The sequence below is a fragment of the Poecilia latipinna genome, unplaced genomic scaffold (genome assembly GCF_001443285.1).
Source record: "Poecilia latipinna isolate Pla-1442-1.1 unplaced genomic scaffold, P_latipinna-1.0 Scaffold950, whole genome shotgun sequence".
Taxonomy (NCBI): domain Eukaryota; kingdom Metazoa; phylum Chordata; class Actinopteri; order Cyprinodontiformes; family Poeciliidae; genus Poecilia; species Poecilia latipinna.
Window position 1 is genome coordinate 180,149 of NW_015113566.1, and position 16,288 is coordinate 196,436.

Consider the following 16,288-nt stretch of genomic DNA (forward strand, 5'->3'; position numbering starts at 1 on the left):
GTTACAACGGGTCAATGAGATGTTCTTACCCTGTCTGTCAGTTTAGGTGGACAGCCATGTTGCTAGTTTTGCAGCTTCATCTTTCTGTTTTTGTTCACTAATTTTCTAAAGCTGAACTCTGAGGCCTTTGTAAAAGAGTTGTCTTTATACTGTCATTAAATGACATGCAGGTAGACTCTATTTTCTATTTCAATGACTTCTAGAGGCAATTGGGGGCAAAGGGATTTATTTAGGGCCAGGACAGTCCAGATGGTTAAATACACATTAACACCACACTTATCAAGTTTAAAGGAAGGGAAAAAAAACAAAATGTCTTTTTTTCCACTTCACAATTCTTGTGTTGGTCTATCACATAAAACTTTAATATAATATTTTATATTCTGTTGTTTTAACAAGACAAAATTTCTTAAATTTCTAAATTATGTAATTGCATATAACTGTAATTTGACTACTGTTTTCAACTCCTAAGAATTAATTTTGTCAATCTGGTCAAATTTAGGATAACTAAATTGTCTTACAATGTAGTAATACGGCCTAAGTACAAAGGCTGGTAGATAAATGTGTTGTCATTGATTACATATTGATTTGATTTAATTTTCGGAGCAAAAGCATCTAAAACTTGCTACCCCAATAATTTGACTCAGCTGTAAATGGAATATGTACTGTGGTGAGACGCATAGCAACATCTAATTTCATCATTACTGAGTTGTAAAGTCCACATTTGTGCTACCACCTCCTCTGATCAACAACAGTTCTCCGAATCATTGCCTCTTTCTCCAGATCTGCACCAGCACTCATTCTTTTTCATTCATCGTTCGTCTGATCTTTTGTACGGCTTGATTATTGCCTGATGCTGTTTTGTTTGAGTAGGGGGTGTTTTTGTGCCAAATACATAAGATATTCCGTGCTGTTGTTTTCCACCTTACAGATTTCTTCTGTGTTGATGTATTGTCACATTTAAATGTTTCAGCCCATTAAGACATATGTTTTAAATAAATCACTCAGATAGAACCTGTCCGACATCACATAGCAGGCAAAGCAATTCTTAAACAGCACAGATCTGGAATAAATTCAAACACAGATGAGAAACAAAGTAGTCATTGACGCCCAAAAGGTGCCATCAAAATGGTTACAAAACCATTTCTAAGGCTTCAGGACTCCAGTGAACCACATTAAAAGCTGTTAGTCACAAATACAGACAACAGGGAGTATTGGTGAATAGTTGACTTACCAGAATTACTGCATTAACACATCCATGAGTTCTTAAAATAATTACTTAAAGTTCATTTCATGCATTGACACACAAAACCTTCACATTTAAGCTTTTAAAATAAAACAAATTATATTTTACATACAGGTAAAATTATAAAAAAAATAAAATAAAAAACAGAGGATATGAAGGTTTATTCAGGAGCCACAGAGGAGACCTCTGTCTTTGAGGTGGACACTTCAGAGCCATCGTCCACCTCTTTCCCAAAAAGCCGCATGATACATGTGCGGAACTGTCGGTTCATGAAGACATAGATGACCGGGTTGTAGATGGTGGCACTTTTGGCAAAGTATGCAGGTATGGCAGCAGCTAACGGGTGGAAGGCATATCCGGGGTTGGCTGCGGCAAAGCAAGCAAAAAAGGCGTAAGGTCCCCAACATACACAAAAAGCCAAGATCATGACAACAACCATCCTAGATACTTCCTTCTGGGCGTTCTGGGTCGACTCGCATTCCTTCTGCTGCATAGCAATGTCATGGATGGCCAACCACACTGCCAGGTAGCACAAGACGATGACAGCCAGAGGAGTGACGCAGCATGTAATCATGAGGACAATCATGTAGGACTTGACATCGGGGTCCTCACTTCCACTGAACACATCGGGTCCACAGGACGTTTTCAACCCATGGGGCCAGTACCTGCTCCATCCAAAGACGGGAGGAGCACACCACACTGCCGACCAGACCCAGGAGAACACGATCCCAGCTGTCGCCCATTTGGCATCAAACTTGGTATTTCCAAAAGGTTTGCATACAACAATCCATCTCTCCCAAGAGATGACAGTCAGGGACCAAAGAGCAGCAATACCACAAGTCGAGACAACGTAGCCTTCAAAGACGCACATTGGATGTCCCAAAATAAAATATCCAAAAAACTGGTTGCACACGCTGATGGTGCTGGCAAAGACCGTCTCTCCGAGATCGGCAATGGCAAGGTTGACTAAGATCCAGTTCAGGGGATGACGGAGTTTCTTGAACCTTGCCGTGGCTACCAAGACCAGACCATTTGTGAAGACTGATAAGACGACCACAAAACACATCCAGACTGTTGTGATGTTGTAAACCCATCGGGGAGCAATGTGGTAGTTTGGTCCCTCAAACGGATCTGGAAGCACAAGTTCACATCTTGGAGTCTTCAACAATCATATTACTTACTGGCATGCAAGGAAAATATTGTGTAAATGCAGATTAATTAGTTTGTCTTCAAATCGAAGTCAACTAATAAATACAATTTCAAACACTTCACTAAAGTTTACTTTGTGCCAGCAGACACTTTAAATATCACTGCACAAATTACAACATATGTTATTCTGCTTACACTGCAGATTGTAAAACTGTACAAACTCTTCCACATATGTTTAAAATATTAATTTATTCTCTGATAACACTAACTTTAACCCTAATTGGTTCCAAATTAAAAGCATACCTCTTGTATGATTGCTGTTTGTGTATGTGAAAGCAGAGCCCCTTGTAGTTTCTTCATTGTTCTTCCAGGGAGCAAACGCCTGCTTTCCCCAATCTTCTGCCATCCTGATCTTGGAAAGACAATCTGAGCTGCTTGATCTTCCTGTGGCTTGTAACCTTGTGGATTTGTGCGGTGCTTATCCTCATACTTTAGCTTATACACCTGCAGTTCACTGACCTCTGATGGGATTACTTTAAAACCAACTAACGAAGCCCTTCCCCCCATCTGGAGCGGAACCCTGGCATGCAACCACAGCGGCTTCTACCGTAGGTCTGAAAAGCCACGCATCCCTCAAACTTCTCCGCATTTCACCCTGACACAAAAACTCAACCTGCACCTCCTACCTTACTCTCCTCAGAACCCCTGCCTGGACGAGAGATCTCTGAGACAGATGTAAATAAGCTCTTCTAGCACCGGATAATCAGAAAAGCTCAAGGATCTGATTGTGTGTCACCATCTTGTCTGAGAGCTTGCACTAACTGGTCCCCATCTTCAAGTCTCTGGATTTGTGCGTTACTCCTGCTTCAGATAAAGTTGCTTTGCATAACTGATTCAAAACCATGTGAATAACATCAAAACCCCTCCTACTGGACCCACTGCACGCCACCAACTCCACTAAAAATGTAAACAGAACGATATAAATCCTAGTCAAAGTCTGTAATTAAATCCAGTTTAAACAGTGTGCTAAGACCTTAAAGAGACTATTAGATTTCGGGGGTAATTACTTTTTCACTGATGGCCAGACTGGTTCAGACAGCTTTGAAAATTGTTTTGTCTTTAATCAATATTAACATGTGATTGATTATCTGAAACATTTAAGTGTGAGGAGGGGGGAGTGAGAAGAGAAGAAATCTGTAATTGGACAATGACTGTTTCACTACACTGTAAGAACTAGAATTAACAGAGGAGCGATGTGGGTGGTAAAAAGCATCACTACTACACCTTTACTCATTCCTCCTCTCTCCAGACTGGAGCTTTTTTTGCATTAACTTTGTGTCATTTTGCCAGACCCTCTCCCAATCTGACTCCATGCCCCCTTTTTAGCATTTTGTCCTCGGCTTGATCCCAGGGGGGCAGAGGCGACCAAAGCCAACTAAAACACCTCTCCTCTTTCTTCTCACAGTGAATATATATATATATATAAAAAAAACAGACAAATCTGCTTTTGCACCCACATTTCTCATATTCTCCTCACTTCCCCACACATCTACCTGTCCCTCCTCCAGTGCACTCATATCCATTTGCAAACTGTCTTTGCCTATGGCTTACTGATGGTGCCATCTTCTGCACCAAAATGTTTTGTTCTACTTTTGTTGTTTTGGTTTGTTTTTGTGCCCCCATAATAAGCTTTTTTTTTTTTTAAACTTGCTGTGAAGATTTTAGTTGTATTCTGTAAATCAGGTGAAGGTCTATTACTATAAGGCTTATGCGAAACTGGAAGATAGAAGGTAGCTTTTATTCTTATTGTTGTGATGTGCTTAAAGAGACCAGCAAGGTAGGGAGATTCTTATGCGATTCTTCATCTTCGATCACATATTTTCTTAAAATTCTGCATTTTCACTGCTTTTAGGCCTAGTTTTTGATTGTCACATTGTTTGTGCTTTTACCTGTGTTCAGGCTCGATCTGTGTCTTGCTGTAGCTGCTTTTAGCTGCCATAGATCTTGTGTTTTTTTGTTTTTTCTTGCATTTCCCTATTGCTCTTTTTTAGTATATTATATGGGCAGTTCTAGCACAAATCCTATTGCCTTGCAAATTTCCATGGGATTCTAATATGAGTCCCCTGAAAAGGACTTGAAATCAAGCACAAAAAGAGCTCAACATTAATAAAACAATTATAAATGCATGGAATCTTCAGTCAGTGATGTAAAATTAATATGCATCAATCGCATTATCTGCCTTAAAATACACCTATTTTTTAATTGCAGTAGGAATCTTTTTTTGTTGTTGTTGTAGCAGATTTTGATATAGTGCATAAATAAAAGGTTAAAATTTAGTTAATTTTCTATTGCTTTTTGCATGTTTATCCAATAGGGAATGGGGTTCTCCCTGTTCGGTGCACAGTGTAGGGATGAGGGATGGATGTGATGCTGATGTCGTATCTGATTTATGGGACGAGGAGCTAAAACAGGAGTTTGCACAGGATGTAATTAATGCAGAAACAAATTTTTTGCTGATTTGATAAGTCAGGAAATGCAATAAGAACATAGATGCATCACTAAACTAACCTAAAGGAAGAATTATTAAAGTTTAGAACTGGATTTGAGACACTTGATGAGGACCAGAAACCCCACAAAAAATGAGGGCTTAATATATGATCTTAAAATTTCTCTAAAGACGCTTTTTGTGCAACTGTTTGAGATTATAGTCTTGTAATAAGATATGCATGTATTTAAAGCACACGTTTTGCTAGGGATGCCAATAATCTGCAAAGCCGCTGTGCAAATCTGCATGTGTGGAAGATTACAGTTTATTTGTGTTCACACAAGATGTTAGAAAAAGATCAGGGCCCTGGTATCTGAAACCCTGAAATTTGATGGACATTATCAAGAGTCACTTCATGCAAAAATCCTAGTGATTTGCATGACAAATAAATAAAAAAAACTGGGCGACCAGGAATAGCAAAATGACCCAGATCCAAGTTTATTAATTACAAAATAGAGTGCCAGAGGAAGAATGCTGACACTGTATGCTTCCTGGACAAAAAGGACCAAATATAAGTCAAAGGAAAAGCAGATGGTAGTAAAAGTGAGAAGATAGTGTGACTTTAGATCATTCTTACAGAAGGTAGAAAAAATGAGTCATTATGTCTTTAATGACGTCCAAAAATTTACATTACTGACGACTGACTTCCAGGTTATTCAGCAGCAGAATACAAAACATATGAAATGCATCAAACCTATAAAGTTGCATAAAGCTCAATGTTGAATATTGGATACCTATATTTTTCTGATTTAATGAGTCTTTGAATCAAATTTTTTTATCACAATTGAAAGCTATACTTATTTAAGAAGGGATAAAGTTATTTAAAAGCTATGTACACTGAAAACTCAAATTACTAAAAAGTAGTAATTTGAGTTTAAACCTTTCCATTTTTGATACATAACCACATAAATAATGCAATACTAAAATCCTTCTCAAGGGCAAGGACAAAATCAAACCCACAATTATCACGGTCTAAACTGATATATTTACAATTAACTGAACGCTGAGTAGAGAGTTAGTCAGCTTGATAGCAATCTCTTCATTTGGATTAATGGACCTTCAAGGAATAAAATCACTACAGAGCAATAATTTACTAAGCTCAAATTTGTTCTCACGCAAAAAAAAGAAAAGAAAAACACACACACACTTGGAGACCAGAGAGTAATTTACACTTAACAGCTTCTCAGACTTGAATGAACCAAATGGGAATAAACAAAAAACAGCACAAACATAACTTAAAGGATGCAGGGTTAATAAAGTCCAAATTCTGCAAGCTTTTACTGATCGCCATTGGAGAGTCTTCAATGAGGCCATATAAAAATCCCCCAATTTTTTTCTTTCTTTTTTTTTTACCCCCTCTCTCTCTTTCTAAGCCCTCTCATTGCTGCACCTGCCAGGGTTGCTTGTCGTGGTGGATACCCGTCTGTGTGTTTGTTCCTCCCGTCCGTCTGTTTGCCATGTCTGACTGTGCTGTTGTGGTTGCTGGGACAGATGCACTGATGCCTGTGATTCAATGCTTTATCTCCACTATAGCTCCATTGTAGGTTGGAGGTGCTTAAAGATGATCGCAGGAGGACCTTCAGCTCTCGAGTAACTATCCCGCCCCCTCCCCGTTCCCCTCCTCTCTCCCCTTCCCTCAACCCTCCTCGCAGGAGCGCGCAAATCAAATGCCCTGCTCTTTGCCCCCCCAAACCCTCCTCCCCGCCCTCTTTCCCTCCCTCTTTCCCCCTCGCTTGCCTAGCTGTTTCTCTGGCTATCACTCACCGTTCTCACTTTCTAAATCGTCTGTTTCTTGTTCTCGGCCTGTCCTTCGTTTACTCCCGTCACTCTTTGTCTTGTTATTCCCTCACTCACTCTGTCAGGATTCTTATCCTCTCCGTCTTTTGTCGTTTCTCTCCCATCTCTCCCTCTCTTCCCTCATCTGCCTGGCTATCTCTGTTTCTGTCTCTCCGGTTAACGTGGTCTGCTTTCAGTAGTTTTTGTCTGGTGTGCTGGATGTCTGTTAAGTAGTTGCCATTGAGACCGCTTTATTGGTCTTTACTGTTTTTGTTTAGTTTTGTTTTTTGTTTTGTTTTTTCTTCCCTCTGCTATGTCGCAGCTCTGTAATTTAGAAAAGTCTGTCCCATTTTTTAAATTTTTTGTTTGTTTGTTTCCGGGCTGCGGGATCACATCATGCTGATCGCCATCGTTCCTCGCCTCCTTTGGCTATCAACCTCACCTTTCCTGTCTTTTTCACTCTCCATCACTCCCCACCACCTATTCTCCACCCTCTCACCTTGGCTGTTTGGTGTTGCAGTATCAGCTTAGGGAGGGGAGGAGACAGCAAGGGGCGGGTAGGTGATTAGAGAGAGACCTTCACCTTTGCCATGGGTGTCTCAGTTCTCCATACATCACACGCCACCCGCACCCAGCTTGTTTTTTTTGTTTTTTTTTTAATGATTAAAGGTCACAGAAGCCATTGAGATGGAAGGGATGACTTAGAGAGATCCCAGAGTGAGTGAAGGGCATGTTAGGACAAAACAGATAATGACTGCAAACAAGGCAGTTTCAGCTGACGCCACTGAATGTTAAAGTTTGAGACTGACGTGCCTTTAGTTTGTTCTTTAATTTGACCTGCATTCATTAAGGAAAATAAAAGATAATCTCAAAAAATGTGAATGCTGTGGGTCAATTAAGAGCACTCAGTCATTGTTCTTCTTGTATTTCTTTACCCCCATGACTGAGATCCCAAAAGCATAAGAAAACATCCTACATGCAGAATTAAGCAGCAACATGCTGATCATGCACCACTTTTTATACATTTCATAAACTCAAGATTTTAAGTTGTGCATCAGAGTCCTATGAGTTCATAATATTTTTAAAAGGATGCTGGAGGAAGATACCACTTCACCACATTTACGATATTCTTATCGCATACAATTATGAGAGATAATTTTTTTTAAATGTGTTGCATTAACAAAACCTTGTCCTTTTTTTCTTTTTTTCAAATTGTGCTCCAGGGTTTTAATAAAATCCCACCAATGCACAACATTTTTAAAACTTGTTAACCACTACAGATCATTTTAAAACTTTGTTGCATTGATAAGATCTTAAAATATTTTAAAAATACAATTTCAGAATCTTACCAGTGCACCAAATTTAAGAAATGTATTTCAGGATCTTAACATTGCACTGCTTCTACTTGATTCTGAAGGTGGACTTGCAGAATAAGATTGGAAATATTGATGGCATTTGCAACTGTGATCTTTCTCTTTGCACTTAAGTACAGATTTTATGAGTTCTGCAAAGTGTGAATTGGTTACTTGTGAAATAGAAAAGGTTGCTGTTGTATCATTAGAGTGCTGTCCAAATACCACTCCACATATTAATAATGAGAAACATTTCAATACATTTGTTAAATTTTTGTTTTCAGTGATCTGCTTATGAACACAACTGTAATGAATTAGTCAAATATTTTATAAAACCATTTTTTTCTTTGTATAGGTTTCATTATTTGAAGACCTGTGATGTGATTTAAACTTTCCCTTTAAAGCATGTTTGAATAATACTAGTCAATAAATTTAGTCAAGAATAAATGCTGTAACAGGACATCCTGTACAAAAAGCTGCCTTTTTTACTGTATATGACATTAAATCAGATTTTAGGTCAGTATGAACATTATTACACATAAAGGAAAAAGCCTTGTAGTCCTGAGAACTCTATTCCAGCCATTCAGGGACTGGAGCACATCACAAACTAGTTTGCTTTACTTACAAACTAAAGACGGTAAAGTCAATGTTTTGTAGTGACGACCACTAACCCTCGATTGAAGCCCTATAGAAAATTTGTGATCAGAGCCAAACAAATGTGTGTGAGCAAGTCAGCCTGCAGAACATGTTTGATACAAGTCATATAGTTCAAAGCCAAACCTACCAAATACAAAGGAGGCGTGGCGACTTTGAGGAAAACTGAAGTTAAAAATTCTCACAAATCATTTTACTAATGCTAAATGTTAGAGAGTGGAGAAAAACTACATTTTTATGCTGTGTATTTAAACATGTATCTTTAATGAACCTCCTTGCGTCTAGTGGCAGCACGGGAATTTTAAAAAGGGACTCTAACGTGTTTTAGAGTAAAACTACATCCTTTCTCAGTTCTGGCGTATAATTCACGTAGAATGTTGTGTAAGCAGGTACTTATTTAGCTGCCATCTGTGACCTTTCCACTAGTTGTCACTAAATCCTCCACACTAGCAGTGCTTCTTTAGGAAAAGGGTCAATTTAATCATACTTGAGAGCAAACTTCTCCCAAATAAGGGGTCATAGTTTTAAAGCTGTTGCTAATATCTGCTTTCTATGTAGTTTCTACAGTCGAAGAGAATGTTCTTCATTTCGGTTCAGATCAAAAAAACTCCAAAGTTGCCATTTTCCAGAACAAATCCATAAGACCAGGGTTATAATTACATCGGCATCGTGATATTTGCTACAAAAAATGGTTTCGTGTGTTTTGCTGGAAACTCGCCTAATTTTATCCATCTCTGCTCTCCTCCCCACTTCACCATAGAGTTACGAGAAGCAGCTCCCACTCAGCATCCAAGATTCCCAGAGGAATCTTTCCATCCCGCGCCACATCTGAACAGCTGATCAATACTCGGCACAGCATTTTCACTGCATTCAATGTCAAAGTCAATCAAGCACAGTTCTAACATCTTTTATGATATGATTTTATTTTTGTGTGTGATGTGATTATCGTCACTCTGTATGTCGTCACATTTGTCCGTACAGTCCTCTGCTCTCTTTAACGACAGCGTGACATGTGAGCGCATTTATCTGTGACTACCACTTGTGCTGTTAGTTTAAATGTTTGAAACGTAAAGCAGGAGATGCAGCCATCTCCCCTAAGCTGAACAAAGAGCACAGTGTTGTGTGAAGCAGCTTTTGCTAGTGCTTCTGAATGTTGTACGACCAGCTTGTCACCTCGACCGTTTCAAAAGATCAACTTTGGTTTATTTCGTGTGACTTCATTTCAAAAATTACCACCTTTGTTGTTTCTCTTTCTCTCCGCTCCCCCGTTGTCTCTATCCATCTTCAGGTGCAGTCACGATGCAGCAGCAAAGAAAATATCCTAAGATCAAGTGAGTTCTAGCTACTTTCTTCTACCGTCTGCTCTGCCAAGCTCATAAATAGATTCAAGTGTGTGTGTGTGTGTGTGTTTTTTTCTGTGTGTGGCTGCTGTCTTATGCTTATGCATCCATGTGTGTGCCAGCAGTTGTTAAGCTTCATGTTAAGCTTTAAGAATATGCTGCAGAAGCGTAAGTGTATGTTTAAAGGAAGGAAAATTAGGTCAAGGGAAATCAAAGCGTGGCGGCTATTCTTCACTGGGAGGCAGAGAAGCAGAGGGGGTGAGAGAGGTAGGAAGACATAAAGACAGAGGGAAAGAAAGCAGATTACGCATTAGTTACACACAGCTTTGTTCCGTTTTACGTTTGGAATTATTAGAGAGGTATTATTAGATCAACGCAGCTGCTATCGAGCACCTGAATCATCCAGCTGTGCTCCACAGCATGTGAAAACAAACATGTCAGTGTGCCTTGCCAACCTCTGCTCATTCAAATTGTGTTCTTGCACAGATGCACCTGCACACAGAGGAGAAAATAAATCTTCTTAATCCAATCCTCCTATGTTAGTGTGACTGTTGTTTTTTTTTTTTATTTATATAATTGTATATTTCAGACTCTTTCTTCCCCCCCCCCCTCCTCCCCCAAAAAATTTAACAAATTATTTTGCCATCTGTACTGTATTTTTTCAGCTGCGAGCTCAAGTTACGCAAACTGATAAAAGTCTGTTTTAAAAATAAGGAAACGAAGACTTTTAAAGGTAACACGTGTGTTTGCCTCTGGAGATCCGGAGTGGTCCTGTTTCTGACGTCGTTTACTCTTGTGTGACAGAGTCCCAACGGAGCGCTGTCAACTTTCAAAGACCGTTCAAAGTTTCTAAATAAAGATCTGAAATGCTAAAAAGGTTAAGCTTAATGTCTTTGAAGGAACACCTTGTCATGTATGTTTGAGGCTGGACCAAAATGCAGACAAGACCTCGGAAAGGTTTATAAGTTATGACAGAAGTGATGGTAGAGTGACACCCGGAGAAGAATATTTAGTTGGTTTTTTTTTTGGCCAACTTCTTTATGTCAGTGTGTCCAACCTTTGTCTCACCCGCAGGTCACAGTGCAGTGGACATCACAAAAGTCGCCCGGAGGCACCGCATGTCCCCTTTCCCCCTTACCTCCATGGACAAGGCCTTCATTACTGTGCTGGAGATGACCGCCGTCCTGGGCACTGAAATCATCAACTACAGAGGTAAGGAGGCAGACGCTCCTGAACCAGGTCAGACTTTGTGCCTATTATCATCTTATTCCTCCTCTTTTTGTTTCACATTAGTTAACATCAGTTCCTTAAGGCTGCTGGGATGTTAAGCTCGAACTCATTTCACTGAGAGGACACCTCACTGAATCAGCTGTCTGTGTATGCATGAAAAATGTCAATCTCCATGACACAAATTTTCTTGGCTGCAAGGGCATGTGCATAACAAACAAACCTCACCTAAAAATAGCTGGAAGCAGCAACGTCAGGGCCATAAACTTCAGTGGGACACAGTCAGCATGACAAGTTGATCTGCCAATGTGTAAAAGATCTTTTTTGGTAATTGTAATGGACTAACACTTAGAAAATTTAAGAATGAAATAAATGTTAACATTATCGATTGAATACTGTCTGATAACCTACGTTTAAATCGGTAAAAATGAACAATTTAGCAAATAGAAATAATTTAGCTAATTCTAACTAAGCTAAAACAAGAGAAGTTTGGTCTGATTTAGCTTCACAGTGAGAGAAAAAAAATGTTTATTTTTTATTTTGTGTATTTTTCTGGTTTCAACTGTGCACGTTTGTCTTCCCGTCTTTAACAGAGGCTGTGTAAATAAAGCAGACGAATATTATTCATAAAGTAAAAGACGTTTTTAATAACGAGCGATTTTGCATTCTGCGCGTTTGACTTATCTTGCACAAATGTCCACATTTAGCTGCACAAGGTCGTGTAATCCTTCCGGCGGAACGGGCCGAGCACTGGTGAAGGGTGACATGGAGCCAAGCTGAGGGCCAGAGGGCAGAACACAGACTCAACCTTTAAAAAAACACAATATAGAGACGAGCACCTCTGGCAGTAATGACCTCAACACACTTAAATGATGACAAAACCAACCCCAAAGTTTAAAAAATATGTTTTGTTTCATGATGAGGTGCGACTCAGTTACAGGATTTGCATGAGCGGAGCGGAGAACAGGACAGCAGGGAGGTAGCATCGGGAAAATGAAATATTTATAGAGACAGCATCTGGAGAAGCTCCTCTGCTGAATATGGAGCAGCCTGAGTGAATGTGTGAAATGTATTCTTTTACCGTTTTATCGATGCCGTTTATGTTTGTAATTTAAAATCAAGAAAATGCACTCTAGCTTTCCGGCTTGCTGCTTTGTGCTTCGCCGTCACCTGACCGAAAAGCAAGATGGACTCATAATCAGAGATGTTTTGAGGGGGGGGGGAGAGCATCTTATCAAACTGCTGCAGCACGACGTCACCTCTGTTCTATTTTTAACCTCAGCTCAGCCTCGGCATATGTTTCCAACAGGCTGTTTAAGTGGCAGCTTGGAAGGAAATGTGAAAAAAATAAACAATTTCTCAGATGAAGTGCTGCTAAAGACTTGGACAGAACCTTGCAGGTCCTCATCTGCAGCTGGGATGAATCACTTACAGCACCGTGTTATAACTGGTGTTTAGCATCTGCATGACTGTGGGCGTCATTGCATGTACATGCATAATGTTTTTTTTTTGTTGTTGTTGTTGTTTTTTCCTGGGTTGATATCAAAGCTTAGATCCTTCATATTAAACACCCACATCATCGCAGCAATAAAGCTCAAACAAGAGCTATATTTATCCACGGAGCATCTCAAGGTATTTTAGTTGGATATCTTTTTTACTCCGCCCGCTCATACTGTGATTTCTTTTCCTGCGTTTCTTTCTTTCATTGAGCTGTTTTGTCTTGAGAGTCTCTGATCCTCTGTCATTAAAGTTAGCGACTTCCAACCAGAAGCAACGTAACAAAGCCGAAGCGCGAAAACCTCACACACGTCGCTCTGTGCGTTCACCTAAATCGGATGCACCGTCTCACCCTTTATGCATCTGCTTCTCTGCAGCTGACACCCTCTTCCTCTCCTCCTCGCCTCTCATCTGTGTTCTGCTTTTGTCTTCTCCGCAGATGGGATGGGTCGAGTCCTGGCTCAGGACGTTTATGCCAAAGACAACCTTCCACCCTTTCCTGCTTCAGTAAAGGATGGATATGCTGTGAGAGGTAGGGACGATAAATTATTTCTGATGGGCTGTTCTTCTCTCGACACAAAATCTTTTATCTTTTTCAAACTTTGCTCATTTTATATGTTATGTAAGAATCACCTGAAATGCACCAAATGAGAAATTAAACAGAGATATTTACCAAAAGATCCATCCATTCACACGGGGAATATTTTCTTTTTAGCATGCTAATGTGATATTTTATTTGTCAGTTTTCGCTTTCTTGACATAAAAGTCAATTTCAGTGACTAAACCAATCAAATATTTTCATCTCCTCTCATGTCTAATTTATTTAAACCTTGTATTCGCCAGCGGCTGATGGCCCAGGTGATCGCTTCATCATCGGAGAATCCCAAGCTGGAGAGCAGGTTTGTCACGCTTTCACAACAACATCCTCACATTCTGTCCATGGACATAAAATATTGGACTTCTGTTGCGTATTTCTTGCCTTTGCTGTCATTTCATATCAGTATTTTCTGCATAGTAAGACATTTTCCCTCTAAATGCAGGATAAACTCTAAACACACCTAAACCTTAGACATTAACACAATGTGTGCTCGTAGACGTGCTGGATTTTGGATTTTATCAGCTTTATTTAGTTTTCATACTTGATATGTTTTGATCAGACAGTAAGAACACTTGTACTTTTTTTTCCCCACAACAAATGTGACAGTAATAGCTTCATAAGAGTATGAAAGCAGTCGCACCTTTTTGTTGACTCCTCATGGCTTCACTCACACATTTTTATGAAAGTAACAAAAACTGTATTCCACATTCTAATATTTATTTTTAAGACTAGACAGCATTTTAGACTTTTGTGATCAGTGGATAAAAGCAGGTTAAAATAATCTACTTTCTCCATAATCAAGGAGTGTTCTTTTTCGAAACTTGTCTATTTTGCACTCCATGCTAGGTGTCACATTAAATGCCACCACTTTAAACTTTAAAACTCCTAGACTTCACACTAATGTTTTCCTCTGTAAAATTACATTTTAAGCATACAAACATGAGCAATTATTGTGTGAATGGTTCCCTGAATGAGCCCATGCTAATAGATCACTAATTAACAGTTTTTAGGTGCTTTTATTTATAAAAAAAAAAAAAAAAAAAAAAAGGAAATATTATCTTGGGGTGAAAGCTTTTTTTCTTTTTTTTTTTTCTTTTTTTCCTCAGAGTAAAATAACTCAAAATACAAGTTTTAGGGTGTAATCAAAAGAAAAGTTCATGTTTTTTTTTTATTTTTTTACTGTGTTAGCAACTGTTGACGGTAGTGATGTATATGATATAAAAGATTTGCCATTTTTGGAATTCAAAAGTTCTTTTCTGTCCGTTGTCCAGTTCTTCTGCTTGCCCATGTTGTGATTTCATTTGCTTTCTCTTTGCATGTGAAGCCCACCCACACAGTGATGCCTGGGCAGGTGATGAGGGTGACGACGGGCGCCCCTATCCCCTGCGGTGCCGATGCTGTCGTCCAGGTGGAAGACACCGAGCTCCTCCGCGAGTCTGAGGATGTAAGCGTAAAGTTAAAGGCCAACAACAGTGAAATGTAGAACTAGATGTTACCAAGCCTAGAGATGATTTTGGTTTTACGGGCAGTGTGTGACAGTTCTTGGGCAGAAAACCGTGGTGCCCATTACTGCTTCAGTAGCTTAACAGTATTTTTTTTTTTTTCTGATATTTTATTTGTTATTTAGGGAACAGAGGAGTTGGAGGTTCGAATTCTAGTACAAGCCCGTCCAGGACAGGACATCAGGTTGGTTAAAATCAGAAAAAATTTGAAGTTCTGATTGCATTTGCTGTTTATTTATGGGTTTGCCTAAATCAGAAAAGCCTATGCGACAAAAAATGAATTCCTATCAACCGTAAGGTGCACCCTAATAAACAAGATTTACCGTGTAAATATTATGTAACCTGGACTTTATCATAATCAAATAGGGAATGAAGTCTAATTGAGGAAACTTGTCAGCTGAAACACTCAAGATTTTTCCCCTGGAGAAATAACTTCTGGTGGAGCAAAGACCCAGACAGTCGCACACATTTTTCAGTGTTTATGATTTCTCTACTTTGACCTGTTCAAAAGTGTCTCTCTTTGTAAATTCTCGTCTTCTGCGCAGAATATTAATAAACATTACTCGGGGTGAGTTTCACCTCAACAGTGCTTGGTAACATAGAAAACTCTTTCTGAATTTGTCCCACTCAGATTTCTGTTCATTTTGCTAGCTTGTTACTTTACATCCATTAATTCTAATTACGGCCAGAGGCCAAAGAAATGCTTAAAATGCATAGCGTGTCTCTAACAGAATGTAAGAACAGCCTTACAACATCATTCAGGGATTTTGCAGCTTTTTTTAATTCGGTGTTTGCATCTCCATAGGCCTATCGGTCACGACATCAAGCGTGGGGAGTGCGTGCTGGCGAAGGGCACCCATATGGGGCCCTCTGAAATTGGCCTGTTGGCCACTGTTGGGGTCACGGAGGTGGAAGTGCAGAAATTTCCTGTTGTGGCGATCATGTCCACGGGAAATGAGGTAAAACTGCATAATCGGTGTTTCAGTTATGACCAAAGTTTGTGTGCCCTTCAACCTTCACAGAAAATCACATTCTGGGTTTAAATCAGCAGGTATTAAACAACCATGTTGACATTTTTATGCAAATGGATTTCATATTTCCTTCACCAGCTTTTCCCATCAGATTATCTGTTAGAAAAGAGGATTAAGTTGAGCTCAGATTTAATGTTATTCTGCAGCACTCACTCACAAAACGATTCTAATTTTACAACCAATATTTTGAGTACATTCTTGAATATTAATGCAGTAAAATTAATTCTGACGTGTGAAGCTGATATTTATAGACACACTGCATGAAGAGGTACATAGCTTTTTTTTTTCCCCCCCTCCTCACTATTTATCATTAAATCCGATTAAACTTTTCTTGTTTCAGGTCAGTTAGGAATACTAAAATGATTTATATTTGC

General features: G+C 39.3%; 2 protein-coding genes across 13 annotated transcripts in view; one reads left to right on the forward strand and one right to left on the reverse strand.

Annotated features, from left to right (window-relative positions):
- Positions 1–16,288, forward strand: part of gphnb (gephyrin b) — a 98,964-nt gene that overhangs the window by 77,382 nt on the left and 5,294 nt on the right. For 7 of the 11 annotated variants that reach the window (XM_015049510.1, XM_015049511.1, XM_015049516.1 and 4 more), the window contains 8 exons: positions 6,471–6,527; positions 10,008–10,050; positions 11,134–11,271; positions 13,223–13,315; positions 13,627–13,682; positions 14,706–14,825; positions 15,009–15,067; positions 15,689–15,842. In XM_015049510.1, the coding sequence (XP_014904996.1) occupies positions 6,471–6,527; positions 10,008–10,050; positions 11,134–11,271; positions 13,223–13,315; positions 13,627–13,682; positions 14,706–14,825; positions 15,009–15,067; positions 15,689–15,842 (720 nt within the window). The remainder of the gene's footprint in view (positions 1–6,470; positions 6,528–10,007; positions 10,051–11,133; positions 11,272–13,222; positions 13,316–13,626; positions 13,683–14,705; positions 14,826–15,008; positions 15,068–15,688; positions 15,843–16,288) is intronic. The other 4 variants (XM_015049515.1, XM_015049517.1, XM_015049519.1 and 1 more) reach the window with 1 other exon arrangement.
- Positions 348–6,464, reverse strand: LOC106957934 (red-sensitive opsin). Of its 2 annotated transcripts, XR_001427060.1 has the most exons (3): positions 2,696–6,464; positions 1,052–2,374; positions 348–358 (listed from the first exon to the last, which is right to left on the reverse strand). XR_001427060.1 is itself a non-coding variant. In XM_015049522.1 (2 exons), exons 1-2 carry the CDS (start codon positions 2,796–2,798, stop codon positions 1,404–1,406), a joined length of 1,074 nt encoding a protein of 357 aa, XP_014905008.1. In that variant the 5' UTR covers positions 2,799–6,464; the 3' UTR covers positions 393–1,403. The 2 variants fall into 2 exon arrangements, 1 of the variants encoding a protein (XP_014905008.1); XM_015049522.1 differs by lacking the exon at positions 348–358 and having other exon boundaries at positions 393–2,374.

What these genes read in the sequence shown, in the direction of transcription:
- LOC106957934 (XM_015049522.1), bottom strand. Translation starts at nt 2,798, where the DNA reads ATGGCAGAAGATTGGGGAAAGCAGGCGTTTGCTCCCTGGAAGAACAAT. An exon ending in AAACAGCAATCATACAAGAG is followed by an intron (nt 2,375 to 2,695) that starts GTATGCTTTTAA and finishes TTGTGCTTCCAG; the next exon opens with ATCCGTTTGAGGGACCAAAC.